General features: G+C 37.3%; 2 protein-coding genes across 2 annotated transcripts in view; one reads left to right on the top strand and one right to left on the bottom strand.

Annotated features, from left to right (window-relative positions):
* Nucleotides 1-2,027: 2,027 nt before the first annotated feature.
* Nucleotides 2,028-8,953, bottom strand: LOC306850027 (leucine-rich repeat-containing protein 74A-like; the record flags this gene model as incomplete). The annotated part of the gene is made up of 13 exons (XM_079385441.1): nucleotides 2,028-2,592; nucleotides 3,105-3,190; nucleotides 3,530-3,634; nucleotides 3,726-3,869; nucleotides 5,067-5,162; nucleotides 5,406-5,600; nucleotides 5,692-5,777; nucleotides 5,860-5,941; nucleotides 7,179-7,228; nucleotides 7,313-7,406; nucleotides 7,495-7,602; nucleotides 7,680-7,855; nucleotides 8,830-8,953. The coding sequence occupies 13 exons, from the start codon at nucleotides 8,951-8,953 to the stop codon at nucleotides 2,028-2,030; spliced, it is 1,911 nt and encodes a 636-aa protein (XP_079241567.1).
* Nucleotides 8,954-12,863: 3,910 nt separating this feature from the next.
* angel1 (angel homolog 1) overlaps nucleotides 12,864-15,556 on the top strand; it is a 28,167-nt gene continuing 25,474 nt past the window's right edge. The window contains exon 1 of the mRNA XM_079385916.1: nucleotides 12,864-12,970. Within this exon, the coding sequence (XP_079242042.1) occupies nucleotides 12,907-12,970 (64 nt within the window). The 5' untranslated portion in view covers nucleotides 12,864-12,906. The remainder of the gene's footprint in view (nucleotides 12,971-15,556) is intronic.

The following is a 15,556-nucleotide window of genomic DNA, read 5'->3' as shown; positions in this document are numbered from 1 at the left end:
ACCAACCCTACACCTAAACTTAGCCCTCACAGGAGACTTTGTGCATTTTAAAAAAAACACCATTTAGTATGTTTTTTAAGCCTTTTGAATTACGGGGACATAGGCAGTGTCCTCATAAACCACCTTCATATTGTAATACCTCTGTCATACCCATGTCATTATACAAATTTGTGTCCTCATAAACAACATAAACATGCACACACACACACACACACACACACAGACACACACACACACACACACACACAGACACAGACACAGACACACACACACACACACACACACACACTCTCACAAACACACACACAAACATACAGAATTATACACACTCAAATGAATTGGTCTGGCTATAACCATAAAGCCAAAATGAGCCTGAAGACTGAAATAAGAGGTTCAAATCAGACCAGACCCAGAAGAATTAAGCTCTGATAAAGCATTCCTGTTCATTTTTGATACAATTTTATAGAATTGTAATGTTTTGTGTAACAAAATGCTTTCTGTGTTCAGGTTTTAATGTAGTTATAATGTAAAAACCTACACTTCAGATCAACATACAAAACAAAACTTGACAAAAAGTAGTCTTTGAGAATGCACTGTCAAATTAAATCCACAAGCTTATAAAAACAGCTCTATAAACAAGCCTCTCTATAAAGTCCTAAAGAGGCATCTAGTGGTTACACAATGAAATTACATGTTTTCTTTTTGCTCTCAACAGGAGGTGCTATTCTGCCTAAAAAAAATTGATTTTAAAAGCCTTGTCTATATTTTAATCTGAAATACTGTATTAATTGAAATATATATATATATATATATATATATATATATATTGATCATAATTATTGCATAAACATTAATTAGTACCATAAAATTCTCTCAAAATACAAATGAAAAAATATATATATATTATTGAACAAAAATACTTTAGATTGATTTTACTGAAGAAAAACAAAGGTGTCCGGTCAGTTTCCGTGAAGACCATGAGTGTGACTCCCAAATGAGAATTTGCTATTGACTATTCAAACACGAGTTTGAGCAGTGTAGAGGAAGTTAGAGCTTGTTGTTTGTCTTCTCAGCGATCACAAATGCAGACGTGATTTTATGTTTAGATGCCACACATATAGAGACAATATAAATCATTATAATCAGTAACTCTCAAAATATTAGAATATGTCCTAAGATCAATAAAAAAAAAAAAGGATTTGCAAAACAGAAAAGTTCAAGTTCTTTAAAGTATTGATTTCTGCACTCAATACTTAGTCTGGGTGGGCTCCTTTAGCACACACTCCTGCATCAGTGAGGAATGGCATGGAAGCGATCAGCCTGTGGCTCTGCTGAGGCACTATTGAGTCTTCAGCTCGTCTGGATTGTTGGATCCACTGTTTCTCATCTTTCTCTTGAACATATCCCATAGATTCCATATGGGCTTCAGGTCAGGCATGTTGGCCTAATACATTATAAATGGCCATTTCTTTTCAATTTACACTGATCTCAACTAAATAAACAAATAAATTGTAATTTTAACGTGGTATTTAGTAAACTGCATAATAAATTTGGCATTTGAACAAGCAGGCCAGAGTTACTGAAGCAGTCTTTAGGCTGGTAAATTACATGATCATGTAATATGTAACTGGAGTTCTGCAAATATTTGACATACCTTTTTATTTACTTAATCAATTTTGGGAATTTGGCTGTCCCAACTTTATGATTTTGAATCTCATCAACATAGAATCACATGCACTCAAAGTCTCTCTCTCTGTCAGTCTCAATTTTAGTACTTTATTGACATGATAAATACTTCACATTCACATTTCAAAAGCATTTGCATGCAAATAAAACAGCACAAAATGAAAATGGTGTGAAACAACACACGAATATAAGAAAATCAATATGATATTGTTGACAAAGTAAGATAAAATTGTCTATATATCCCATTTGGTATATTGCAAATCGTCTGAGGTCCCAGATACAACTTTGTTGTTATTCACTGAAAATCATTGTCACTACGTGAACATCATGTCTTTTTGGTGTTATATCTTTTCTTTTCTGTTCTTGGTCTTCTTTTTCTTCCCTTTGACTTTTGTTTTACTGGTTGGCTCTGTGTTTAACGCAGGCCTGGATCTGGTCAGGTTAGCGGTGGGGCTGAGTTTACTGCTGGACACGCTTGGGTTGGACCTCGAGTGCATTCCTTGGGCAGAAGTGGGTTTGCTGGTGGATGGTTTATGAATGCTGGCGAAGAGATTTGGCTGGGAATACGAACGCATGGCTGGTGAGCTCGAGAGGTTCCCTATCATGGGAAGGTGCACATGCTCGCTGCTCATGTTATTGACAGAGTAGCGGCTGCTGTTGGACATGATTATATGGTGCCAGGAGCTGAGCGGGGTGGCAGAGAACGGCTGAAGGCCATTGGAGTCTTCTTTGGCGGCACCTGGGGATATTATCATGGAGCTCCGTGGAGTGACGGCCTCTACAGCGCTCTCAAAGGTTTTTAGGATCCTGTCGCTCTTCTGCTTCTCCTTCTTCTGCCGGGACTCCACTTTGCGCAACTGGCGCCGGTGGTCTCGCATCATCTGTTTCCTAGTATCTGCCAGGCCTCTGTAGGGTAGCAAGGCATGAATTCAGTAACAATAACTGCACTTTGAAGGTCTTTTATGACTTCACTTGTATCTGATGGCTGTGTTTAATAAGTCGGGATAGTGTCACGTTAAAAGTGAGTTGGTTTTTAGCAAGTGCTCAACTGAAATTAAAGCTGCACCTTTAATGATTCCAATGGCCGTGAGAATGATAACATTCAAACAACAACTAGTACTACAACAATAGTGTAATACTTTAATATTGTAGTGAAGCACTGATGTTTGAACACATGTATGTAGAGCGCTCAAAATCAGTCACATATGAGGTTTTATATCGGTTTATGAAGACAGATGACAGTAACACAAACAGTAACTCAGAGTTTATGATTTAGGATCATCTCTATGTGTGTGAATGCAATCATAAAGTTGCATTATTGGTGAGAATTGTCCAGGTGCACAGAACCTGTGTGTTTTGTCATGCATTTAATTACTTTTAACTCAGAGTTCAGAGTAATGTGGTAAAAGAGAGCCGACCTGTAGTCCACTATGCCTGTTCGGTCTCTGTCAAGTCTCTGAATCAACTCCTCAATCTGGAATTTCTCCAATGGGATGCTGGATTGCTGGTGTGATCAAAAATAATATTTCAAAAAATAATAATGTCATTTGATGCCAAGACCTAGTTTTACACTCATATATTTATATTCATATGCTCATTCTTAAACAATATTCCACATGTCAGAATAGTAGTGTTGTGATGATAAAAGCATTGAAATAACACAAGTGGAAGTCTGGGAATAATGTAATGATCAAAAACATGTGCACAAATGAAAACTCTTATATTTTATTGTGCTTTTGTCTAGATTGCAGCTCTGCTTACTCTGGACATTCATCAGTTCAACTCATGGATTTGACTTTTTACTTTACAGGAAAGTGGGACCTTCTCAGACCCAGGTCAATACCTGAACGGCTTTCCTGAAGTCTACGACAGGAACACGCATTGTCCCATCCTTGTCGATGTTACGGAAGAAGTCCCACAGACGAAGCTTGCGCTGATCGAGGTAATCCTTCAAAAAGGCAATTTAGCAAATGCAGCGAGAGACCCTCAGACTTGAGAAATTTCAGCAAGTTGCATTCTCATGAGTGTAGAGTATTTACCTGAATGACTTTCATGGGGTCGATGCGTTTGCGAGGCTTTTTGGCGATAAAGCCACCAACGCCTCCATACTGCACCTCCAGACTGGGATGCTCCTGACAGATCAGCTCCAAGAGCTGCACGAAGTTCTCATTCACCAGCACGTTCTGCAACACAACACAAATGAAAGAAAACACATGGCCATTTTTATCACAAAACTAAATAAAGTTTATTAAAAAAACAGTAATTTAGCGTACTGATGGCTCTGTGGAGGTCATGTTGATACATTAACATTTCAATACGTTTTGTACAGAGATAGAGATTGCTGGCCACAAACTGAATTAAATCCAGACTGGAGAAGGTATAGCAAAAAATATATTTCACTATATAAACCGAAATACATTTTGTATGTTTATGGTCTGGCTTGTTCCTTAAATTCAGAGTCCGGAAGCAAAAGCAGCTGCAAATCATGGCTGCACGAAACTCATTTCTGAGTGTTGAGCCAAAATTGATTTTGAATGCAGCTTCCAAAAGTCCAAAGAATATGTGACCCTGGACCACAAAACTATTCATATTTGTGCTCCAGGGTCACATATATATTTTTCCATATGATAATTACGTTATTGTTGGTACAGAATTAATAGTGTCATGAATTTAGCAATATTTAAGCTAAAATATATGGTTAAGTCTAGGTGGAATTTTTGTTAGTCCTTGCCACAACTTACCAATGTGCCCTTATTTAGTAAATCATGCCCGCAGATACATGGTACATGGTACTAATTATTTCCCTCGTTTTGATTGACTTAATATGAGGAAACAAATTAGTACAATGTGGCCACAATTTACCAAAATGAGGGAACAAATTCTTAATTCATGGCCATGGTTAAACTAAAACGAGGGAATGAATTAATAAAATGAGCGAATGTTTTCTTAATTTGTGGCCACAATAAATATATTTTTGTCTGAATGTTGTGCAGGGCTGCATAAACCGGGCTAAAATGTTATTAAATATTTATTTTTAGCTTTCTGTGAAAATCACTTTTTCCAATCGCCCAAACTCAGTGTGTCTGTGTCTAATTTTTATTTCAGGTGTGGCACATTGAAAGAGAAAGCCTTTTCAAGATCCGCCTTGTGGTGTCCAGGGCTTATATTTTAAATTAATTTGTTTCTATAAGCTACAGAATATGTGGAAGTCTGAATCAATGCACAATTTAAAATCCTAATATTCTTAATATTCTGGAATAGCAATAGTAAAGGTATAATGCTTAATAATGTATGTTTCTTGTCATAATTGAAAATAATAAAGCTTAAGCTATAAGTAATAACAGCTCTGTTGATTATGATAATGTATCTTCTGAACTCACGCATATGTTGATCTCCTCGATGGCAGTTTTGGGTGTGTTCTTGACCACATTGATTAAAGTAAGAGCTCCCTCCACTGTCAGTGAGTTATACGCCATCTGTGAGAAAACAATTACCATTATCACACATGATACTTTCAAAATCTGGGATTCTGCTTTAAAATGACTCCGATTTGCCATTTAGTCTGAGATGCCCTGGTAACATATGCATAGAGGCGGTATAATTTAATTGTTCATTATTCAAACAAGTTTTTGCATACGATTGTATTGCATTGTACTTGAGCACTGTTTAAAAAGGTGATTGTAATCTAACTTGACATAGTTTTCTACAGTCTGCCGCACCTGCAGCACTCTGAGCGTGTCGTTGGCCTCCAGTCCCTTACACAGCAGGCTCGCTCCCTCATCGGTGATGCGGTTGTTGTTGAGGTTCAGGTGCATCAGCGTATTGTTGAACTTTAGTGCTTCACCCAAAGCCAAAGCGCCCTCGTTTCCAAAGCCATTAAATGAGAGGTCTAAGTGTTTCAAAGTCGTGTTGACCTGACGACAGAGAAAGGCAGCTTGACTGTTTGCATGATTTGCACGATGTGAGATGGAAATGTATGTGAGCTGTGTGTTTGTGTGTGAGTACCTTCAGTCCAGCGCAGAAAGCTACAGCTCCTTTCATTCGCAGATGATTCCAACTCAGATCAAGAACTTCTAAACCGTCATTATTTGCTGCGTGAAGAATATGTTTAACTACTGTGCTTTCTTTGTGTAGTGAAGTTTAATTCTCACACATTGTGCGTGTCGTATTCACCTATCATCTGACCCAGATGTTCCCCGCCTCTGCCGCAGAACCGATTGTGACTCAAATCCAGCTCCTTCACTCTGTAGTTGCTCTGAAAAGATACAGATAAGATGTTTCTACTCTCAGAAGTTGAGATGTACTGAATGTGCATCACTTCTTAAATGTGCAGAGTGTAAATTCTGCAGCACCAGAATATGTTATAATAAATAAATAATAATGTAATAACATAATTTGTTTTTTAATTTGATGTTGTTACACAATCTGTATCAGACTAATGAACCCCCTTCTGTTGTGTGTATATTCATATTCTTATCATGCCATTTTTTTAAACGGGATTTTGCCCGACCTAGTATGCATAATACTAAAAACACTATGGAAAAATATTTAATTTAGCAATGTTAGCTTTGGTAATATAATGTAAGGTGTGCAATAAAAAGACATTTTAAAGTGATTTTACATGGTATCATTAAATATAACTATGGAAGCCCATTTCCCCCAAAGAATAAAAAAGGATAAAAGAATAAAAACAATTCTAACTTATTTTCTTGCATCTCTGACTCTATATCTTACAATTCAGACTTGTTTTTCCCAGAATTCTGATTTTACATCTTACTATTTGTTTTTTTCAGCCACGGGATAAGAAATAAAAACAGTAATTGCAACTTTTCATCTCACAATTCTGACTTTTTTTTTGCAGTTGTGAGATATAAACTTATAATTGCAAGAAAAAAAAATCTAATTTGTGAGATAACTCACAATTCCTTATTTATTGTAATAGAATAGAATAGAATAGAATAGAATAGAATAGAATAGAATAGAATAGAACACCCATAAAAAGTGCACAGCAAACCAAAACTAAAAGTGTCTCAGACACTCCCCCCGTGTGCCTTATTTCCCCCTTTTTTTACCAAAATGAAGAAACATCACTTTATTTGATGTACAATGACACATGCTCAAACTTTTAAAGTGTATCTCTTACTGAGAAACAGCCACATCTAGTGGATATTTGTCTAATTTCCCCTTTTAGATGAATGAGTAACTATAGTCTACCTAAAAATGTCTTTATTCATTCTCCCTCATGTTGTTCCAAATCAGTATGACTTTCAATCTTCTGTGAAACACAAAAGAAGCTATTCTGAGAAATGTCTCAGCTTTTAGCCCATACAGTGGATCTCAATTAGCACCAAAATGGTTTAGTTACCATTTGTGTATTGCCAAAGAAAGGAAGATGATTTGGGAAAAGATGAGGGTGAGTAAATGATGACAGAATTGTCGATCTCTTTAACTAGATGTGTGTTGCATAAGTAGACTGTGGTGCATGAACTTACAGCAAACGCATCTGCAAACCATTTGGCATCATCTTCAGCAAATTTACTCCCTGTGAACATAAACATTGCGTTCTGTCTCACTGTGAATCAGGTTTACCATCTGATCACGCTGTATGCACATATGCATGAAATACCTGACAGTTTTAAAGATTTAATGGAAATGTTTTCCAGGAGCATCTTAGCCATGCACTCGGCTCCAGCAGACTGAAGGTGATTGTCAGAAAGATCCTGGAAGATGCCAGAAGTTAATGCTTTGCTTCCCTCTAGTGGACAAATTCCTCACAACAGGTAAATGAGAATGATAAAACAGACTTACAAGATTCTGAATGGTGAAATTGGCCCTCAGCATCTCTGTCAGATATCTGGCCCCTTCGGCTAACAGGAAGTTGTCTGCCAGCTCCAGTGTTGTGGTGTGCATGTCTGTCTACAGACACAGAGCGTCTGAGATCAGCATCAGAGCATCAGTAGATCATCAGAAACATCAGAAACGCTCAGTCTCACCACGAGAGCGATGGCCAGAGCTTTTGCTCCCAGAGGACCGAGTCCATGGTGGTTGAGGTTAATGGTGGCAGAGCCCAGGTTTCTGAGGAAGTATCTGACAGGAATGACTCCCACCAGCTTACAGGCCTGCAGGTACAGTTCTTCAGTGGACAGATCCTTCCTGATGAGCTTCAGCTCTGATACCGGAGAAAAACACCTGAGCCATATCAGCATTTCAACATGATATAAAGCTGCTGAAGGAGTAATGCATACAGGGTCGGGCAAACTTTTTATGTAATTATAATTTATTATTTTCTATATTATTTTTATTTTCTATATTATATATATATATGAAGAGTTTATTTGCAAAACTCGTTTTTTTTTTTTTTTTCAAAGATCATGTTTTTATCGTGTTAGTTAGCTGTATTTTTTAGTTATTTTTTACCTAATCATAATAACCCGACTGTAGTTTGATTGAGATGAACTGGAATGCACAATGAAAAAACATGATTTTTGAAAATTGTTAAAAACAGAGTTAGGCTACCTGTTTTTGCAAATGAGCTCTTCATATAATAAAATAGAATTTTATTCATTACTTTGCACATTATTTTTATTGTTATAGTTATTGTTAATATATATATTTAGTTGTTTTGTGTATAATTCTCCAGTAATATTGTATGTAAAGAGAATCATGTAAATAAAGCACTTTAAATTGAATTGAAATTGAATTATCTGTCTTTTAGTGTGAGTTTGGAATGAGAAGAAGAGGAATTTACACACAACAGATGTTCATTAGTCTTACGCAGGTTCTGTGACAAATTACATTATTTAATTAAATAATTCATTTTTTATTTGATATGTTGAATGTAGTATTTCCTACTGATTAAACTACAGTCAATAATTTCAAAACCTTGGCCCAATGAAATTGTATTTATTAAATGTGACTAAATATGACAAATTAAATACAAATAGACATTTGAAAGATTTATAAAGAAATATGATAACGTGTTTATGGTTAATTGAAATACTCAAAAATGAAATAAATGATAAACACATTTATTAATTTATCTTAAGGTATGAATCTGCATCCTGTACTGGGCCTCATCTCAAGTTCTCAGCAGGAACCTTGAGCACTTTTGATTTAGATCTACAGTTTTTATCTGGTTCTTACCCCGAGCGTCCGGCTCTGTGTCGCCTTCATCCTCCAGAATCACATCGTGTGGATTCTCATATTCTGTCAAGCTGAGGGAGTCCAGAGAGAGACTGTGAACACTGATGTCTTCATCACCCCTCATCTTCTACGTGCAGTTTAACAGAGTCATGTGAAGGTCTAGTGTTGTCCAGTATGAAGCTGGTTATGTGTCTTAGCAACAGGTGTATATGTGACACCTGCACTACTGCTGGAATCCACCTGTGCTTGTGAAGAGAAGGCCATTAAAAATGCATGTCAGACAGACACTCACATTCCTGCAGTCTGTTCAAACACTTCAAAACTACTGTCATCATTCATGTGCTGTTTTCTTAAAAGGAATTGCCATGGTAATGTATGAACTGCATGGATGAAACACATTTGCTAATGTAGCTGATATGAACAATGATCAGCTGAAATGATGCTCTCCTGCCTTGAATTATCAGATCACAGAAAATCCTAAGAACTTTAGATGAAATGAATCTCAAGTATGTTCATGCTCAGAACAAAACATCTTTTGTTAATCAAATATTTACTTGTTTGTTTGTTTATGCATCTGGCATAAAGAGTCCAGGGAATGCATGAACTGATCAAACGTATAGCTTGAATGCAATCTCACTTCGAAAGTGTCTGCCAAATACATACATGTAAAATATATATATATATATATATGTACATGTTTTGATCTGAGTATGAGATTGACTGTATTCCATCTGAACAATTTCAAGGATGTTTTTGTTTTCTATATAACTCTTTTCCGAGGCAGGAGGCCTTTTGTGCTTTAACATCTGACCAGTCGCTATTACAACCAAAGTGAGCTATTGTTTCCATTTATTTCTTCTAATAATAATATCTTAGATGCTGCAATCTGTGTTTAAACTCATCAGTAAATACTGTATGTTGCAGTTTCAGTGTTTGCATTTTATCCGTCTTACCATAACCACAGCAGGTCTGATAACATCAGTCTAAGAAGTCATCCAGTATTATTTACAAAAACAGATTTGAACAAAAATTATTTAATTTTAACATTAACACATATCAATTTATTTTTATTATGCAAAAAAAAAAAAAAATTTAAAATTTTATTTATTTAGTCATTTAGCAGACGCTTTTATCCAAAGCGACTTACAAATGAGGACATAAGAAGCGACCAAAACCAACAAAAGAGTTACAACGTGCAAGTGCTATTACAAGTCTTGGTTAGCCTAACGCAGTACAGATAACTATTATTATTATTATTATTATTATTATTTTTTATAAAAAGACATAAAATACAATTAGAATAGATAGTGCTAGAGTTAGAGGGTCAAGTAAAGATGGAACAGATGAGTTTTTAGCCGTTTCTTGAAGATGGGTAAGGATTCGGCTGCTCGGATCGAGTTGGGCAGGTCATTCCACCAGATGGGAACAGTTAATGAAAAAGTCCTTGAAAGTGTTTTTCTGTGTCTTTGGGATGGTACAATAATTCGTTGTTCACTTGAAGAACGCAAGCTTCTAGAGGGCACATAAGTCTGAAGTAAAGAATTTAGGTAAAGGGGTGCAGAGCCAGTGGTGGTTCTGTAGGCAAACATTAATGCCTTGAATTTAATGCGAGCAGCTATTGGTAGCCAGTGCTAATTGATGAACAGAGGCGTGACGTGCGTTCTTTTCGGCTCATTAAAGATTAATCTTGCAGCGGCATTTTGGATTAATTGTAGAGGTTTAATAGAATTGGCTGGAAGACCTGCCAAGAGAGGATTGCAATAGTCAAGTCTGGACAGAACAAGAGCCTGAACAAGGAGTTGTGTTGCATGTTCCGAGAGAAAGGGCCTGATCTTCTTAATATTGTATAATGCAAATCTGCAGGACCGGGCAGTTTTAACAATGTGGTCTGAGAAATTCAGCTTATCATCAATCACAACTCCAAGGTTTCTGGCTGTTTTTGAAGGAGTTATGGTAGATGAGCCTAACTGGAAGCTGAGATTGTGATGAAGCGATGGGTTAGCTGAAATTACAAGCAGTTCTGTCTTAGCTAGGTTAAGTTGAAGGTAATGGTCCATCATCCAGCAAGAAATGTCTATTAGACAAGCTGAGATGCGAGTAGCTATCGTCGGATCATCAGGATGGATTGAGAGGTAGAGTTGAGTGTCATCAGCATAGCAGTGATATGAAAAGCCATGTTTCTGAATGACAGAACCTAGTGATGCCATGTAGACAGAAAAGAGAATCGGTCCAAGAACTGAGCCCTGAGGCACCCCAGTAGCTAGATGCTGCGACTTGGATACCTCACCTCTCCAAGATACTTTGAAGGACCTATCAGAGAGAGGTAAGACTCAAACCACTGGAGTGCGGTTCCTGAGATGCCCTTTCTCAATAGGGTTGACAAGAGGATCTGATGGTTGACTGTATCAAAAGCAGCAGACAGATCCAGCAAGATAAGTAATGAAGATTTGGAAGCTGCTCTTGCAAGTCTTAGGGCTTCAACAACAGAAAGCAAGGCAGTTTCGGTCGAATGTCCACTTCTGAAGCCAGATTGGTTACTGTCCAGGAGATTGGTCTGTGTGAGAAAGACAGAGACTTAGTTGAACACAACTCGTTCAAGTGTTTTTGCAATGAAAGGAAGAAGGGAAACTGGTCTATAGTTCCCTAAAAGAGTTGGGTTAAGAGTGGGTTTTTTAAGAAGTGGAGTTATACGAGCCTGTTTAAATGCTGAGGGAAAAATTCCAGTGTGAAGGGATGTGTTACCGATGTGAGTGAGTGCAGGTACGACTGCAGGTGAAATGGCTTGAAGGAGATGAGATGGAATAGGATCAAGCGGACAGGTAGTAGGATGACTGGAAAGGATGAGTTTAGAGACTTCTGCCTCAGAGAGTGGAGAGAAGGATGTGAACGAGTGTATGTTTGCTGGTAAGATATGTTTGATAGATTGTGGTGTGGAAAATTGTACAGTGAGGTTTGTAATTTTATTAATGAAGAATGTGGCAAAGTCGTCAGCTGTTAGAGATGATGAAGGAGGAGGAGGAGGACAAAGGAGGGAGGAAAATGTTTTAAAGAGCATGCGAGAGTTAGGCAAATTGTTAATTTTGTCACGATAGTATGTCCTTTTAGCAGTGGAAACATTAGCAGAGAAATCAGAGAGGAGTGATCGATATAAATTAAGGTCATTTGCGCCATACCCTTTCTGCAGCCCTGAGTTTAGAACGATGTTTTTGGAGAACATCAATCAAACAATCATGAAGACAACATAGTAAGAGGGTAACTATATACATGAAACTCTTATTATTAGCTTTATTATTATTATTTTTACAGCATAGGGCTCTCACTGGGAGGTTTTTAGAACTTCTTAAAATATCCTGTAGAATTCCTCAAATATACACCAATATCTTCCTTGGGAATAATAATAAAAAAGTGTTTTCTTTTAAAATTTACATTTATGAATGTAGAATTTTCCAAGAAATAGTAATAAATAATTATAAATGTCTGGTCTGGTTTCAAAGAGTCACCAAAGAGCACAATTTTGATATACAAAAGTTTGCCAATAAATGTTTTTTTGAATTTTGTTTTTATAAAATGTGAAAAATCAATCCAAAATACTTTGCAATAAACAACCCCAAAATAAGTTAAATAATTGTTTCTTCAAAACGATGACAAAAGGAGCAAGTTTATAATGTATAAAAGAGATTTAAATAACTGTATTGTTAGAAGCCACACATCTTTCATTCTATGCCACTGAAAACTTACACAGAAAGTATTGTAAGTAGACTTGTTCTTATTATTATTATTTTTGAAACTACTAAAAAGACATTGGTTAATAAATACATTAGAGTTGTCAATAATAGAGCATAAAGAGAGCATAAGGAGCTCTTCCAGAAATAAAAGCATGTTCTCTTGGGAGGACTGGAAAAGATTATTCTTGTTAAAAGTATTGATAGACGGCTCTATCGATCATCCAAACACTGCCTCACTAATGTTTTAATTGTTAAATAATTGTAACGCTCAGGAGGCAGCTGTGCGTGACGTCATCGCGCTGCGCGTGTCGTCACGCTGGTAAGGCGCTCAGGGTGCGTTCGGCCGGTGATCATGACCGCGAGTCTGATGTTCTACGCGCTGTATCCGCTCTCGAGGCTGATCCGCAGAGCTGCAGGTAAGAGCTGACGGCCTCTGCATCAGTCATCCAGGCGACTACTCTTATATCTTATATCCATCTGCTGCAGTGAGGATGATGGCCAGGAATACCACGGCACTTTGGTGTAGGGGAGACCGGGGCTAGTTGTCACACTTTATTTTCGAACTTTTCTTTATTGACAGAAACCATATTGTCCTCTTGACAACAACAACAACAACAACTAATGAAATATTTGCACTGGTACTGTTAAATAACAACAATACAACTGCTTTATTTAACATTTAGCATGATTTTACTCTAATGTGAACCTGCCTTTCAACACCATATCAATCTATATAGACTCCAGCAACATTTAAGTGCTAAAAATGTTCTTCTTGTTGCAGTTATTATTTGCATGTTTTGTCATAAATGCCTATAAATAAAATAGTAGAAAAAAAGAGAATACATCAAAGAAAGAGCAAAAGTGTTAACGAAAACGTACACATTTATCAAACCAATGCTCTGGCCAAAGAAATTGTATTCAATAAATTGTGAAATAATTGAAAAACATAAATTTTACTTTAATAAGTGATTTTAATAAGTGAAATAAGTATTTGACCCCTTCATAAAACATGATTAGTACTTGGTGGTAAAACCCTTGTTGGCAATCTCAGAGGTCAGAGGTGTCTTGTAGTTGGCCAGCAGGTTTGCACACATCTCAGGAGGGATTTGTCCCGCTCCTCTTTGCAGATCCTCTCCAAGTCATTAAGGTTTTGAGGCTCCCTCCACAGATTTTCTATGGGATGAAGGTCTGGAGACTGGCTAGGTCACTCCAGGACCTTAATGTGCTTCTTCTTGAGCCACTCCTTTGTTGCCTTGGCCGTGTGTTTTGGGTCATTGTCATGCTGTAATACCCATCCACGACCCAGTTTCAGTGCCCTCGCTGGCTTCAATGCTCCGGCCCTGACGGTACATGGCCCCGTCCATCGTCCCTTTGATGCGGAGCAGTTGTCCTGTCCTTTTAGCAGAAAAACACCCCCAAAGCATCATGTGTCCACCTCCATGTTTGACGGTGGGGATGGTGTTCTTGGGGTCAGGCAGCATTCCTCCTCCTCCAAACACGGCGAGTTGAGTTGATGCCAAAGAGCTGGATTTTGGTCTCATCTGACCACAACACTTTCACCCAGTTCTCCTCTGAATCATTGGCAGGCTTCAGACGGGCTGTACATGTGCTTTCTTGAGCAGGCACTGCAGGATTTCAGTCCTTCACGGTGTAGTGTGTTACCAATTGTTTTCTTGGTGACTATGGTCCCTGCTGTCTTGAGATCATTGACAAGATCCTCCCATGTAGTTCTGGGCTGATTCCTCACGTTCTCATGATCATTGAAACTCTACGAGGTGAGATCTTGCATGGAGCACCAGTCCGAGGGAGATTGACAGTTATTTATCCCGTTTGCATATAATCGCAGCAGCTGTTGTCTCCTTCTCACCAAGCTGCTTGTAGCCCATTCCAGCCTTGTGTAGGTCTACAATCTTGTCCCTGTCATCCTTGGACCGCTCTTTGGTTTTGGTCGTGGTGGAGAGTTTGGAATCTGACTGATTGATTGCTTCTGTGGACAGATGTCTTTTATTCAGGTAACAAGCTCCCTTTAAGAGAGCGCTCCTAATCTCAGCTCCTTACCTGTAGAAAAGACACCTGGGAGCCAGAAATCTTGCTGACTGATAGCAGATCAAATACTTATGTCTCATTAAAATGCAAATCAATTTATATCTTTCTTTGAAATGTGTTTTTCTGAATTTATTTGTTGTTATTCTGTCTCTCACTGTTCAAATAAACCTACCATTACAATTATAGACTGATCATTTATTTGTCAGCGGGCAAACGTACTAAATCAGCAGGGGATCAAATAATTTCCCCCCCGCTGTATAATAATGATTTCAGTCTGGTTTTATATAGTTCTCTTCATACCCAATCAGATATATGTTATTCTGAATTTATCAATACCGACAGCTGATATTCAGAACACTGCAGATTGGGAGTGTGATATTACTGTTGCACAACTGTTCACTAAAAAAAGAAGTTAATATTCAGTAACTTGCCTTTTAGACACAATATTGGTAGTTACTTTCCCTCTTGTTTTCTGTGTTTTTGCTCTGGCAGAGGAACGTATTTCAAATCCACTGTAGAATTGCATCTCCAATAAAAATAGCAGTGTAAAAATACCATGAATCAGAGTCAATTGAATGAATTATTTTTTTAAACACTTTATATGTATCTCTGCAGCACAAAAGCAGTCATCAGTAGCACAGGTATATTTGTAGCAATAGACAACAATATGGGTCAAAATTATACATTTCTCATTTATGCCAAAAATAATTAGGATATTAAGTTAAGATCATGTTCCATGAAGATATTTAGTAAATTTCCTACTGTAAATATATCAAAACTTAATTTTTGATTAGTAATATGCATTGCTAAGAACTTCATTTGAACAACTTTAAAGGAGATTTTCTCAATATTTAGATTTTTTTGCTCCCTCAGATTCCAGATTTTCAGATAGTTGTATCTCAGCCAAATATTGTCCTATCCTAACAAACCATACATCAATGGAAAGGAATTTCAAA

This window comes from Barbus barbus (genome assembly GCF_936440315.1).
Source record: "Barbus barbus genome assembly, chromosome: 30".
In the NCBI taxonomy this organism is placed as follows: Eukaryota; Metazoa; Chordata; class Actinopteri; order Cypriniformes; family Cyprinidae; genus Barbus; species Barbus barbus.
This window is presented reverse-complemented; position numbering and strand designations above follow the sequence as displayed.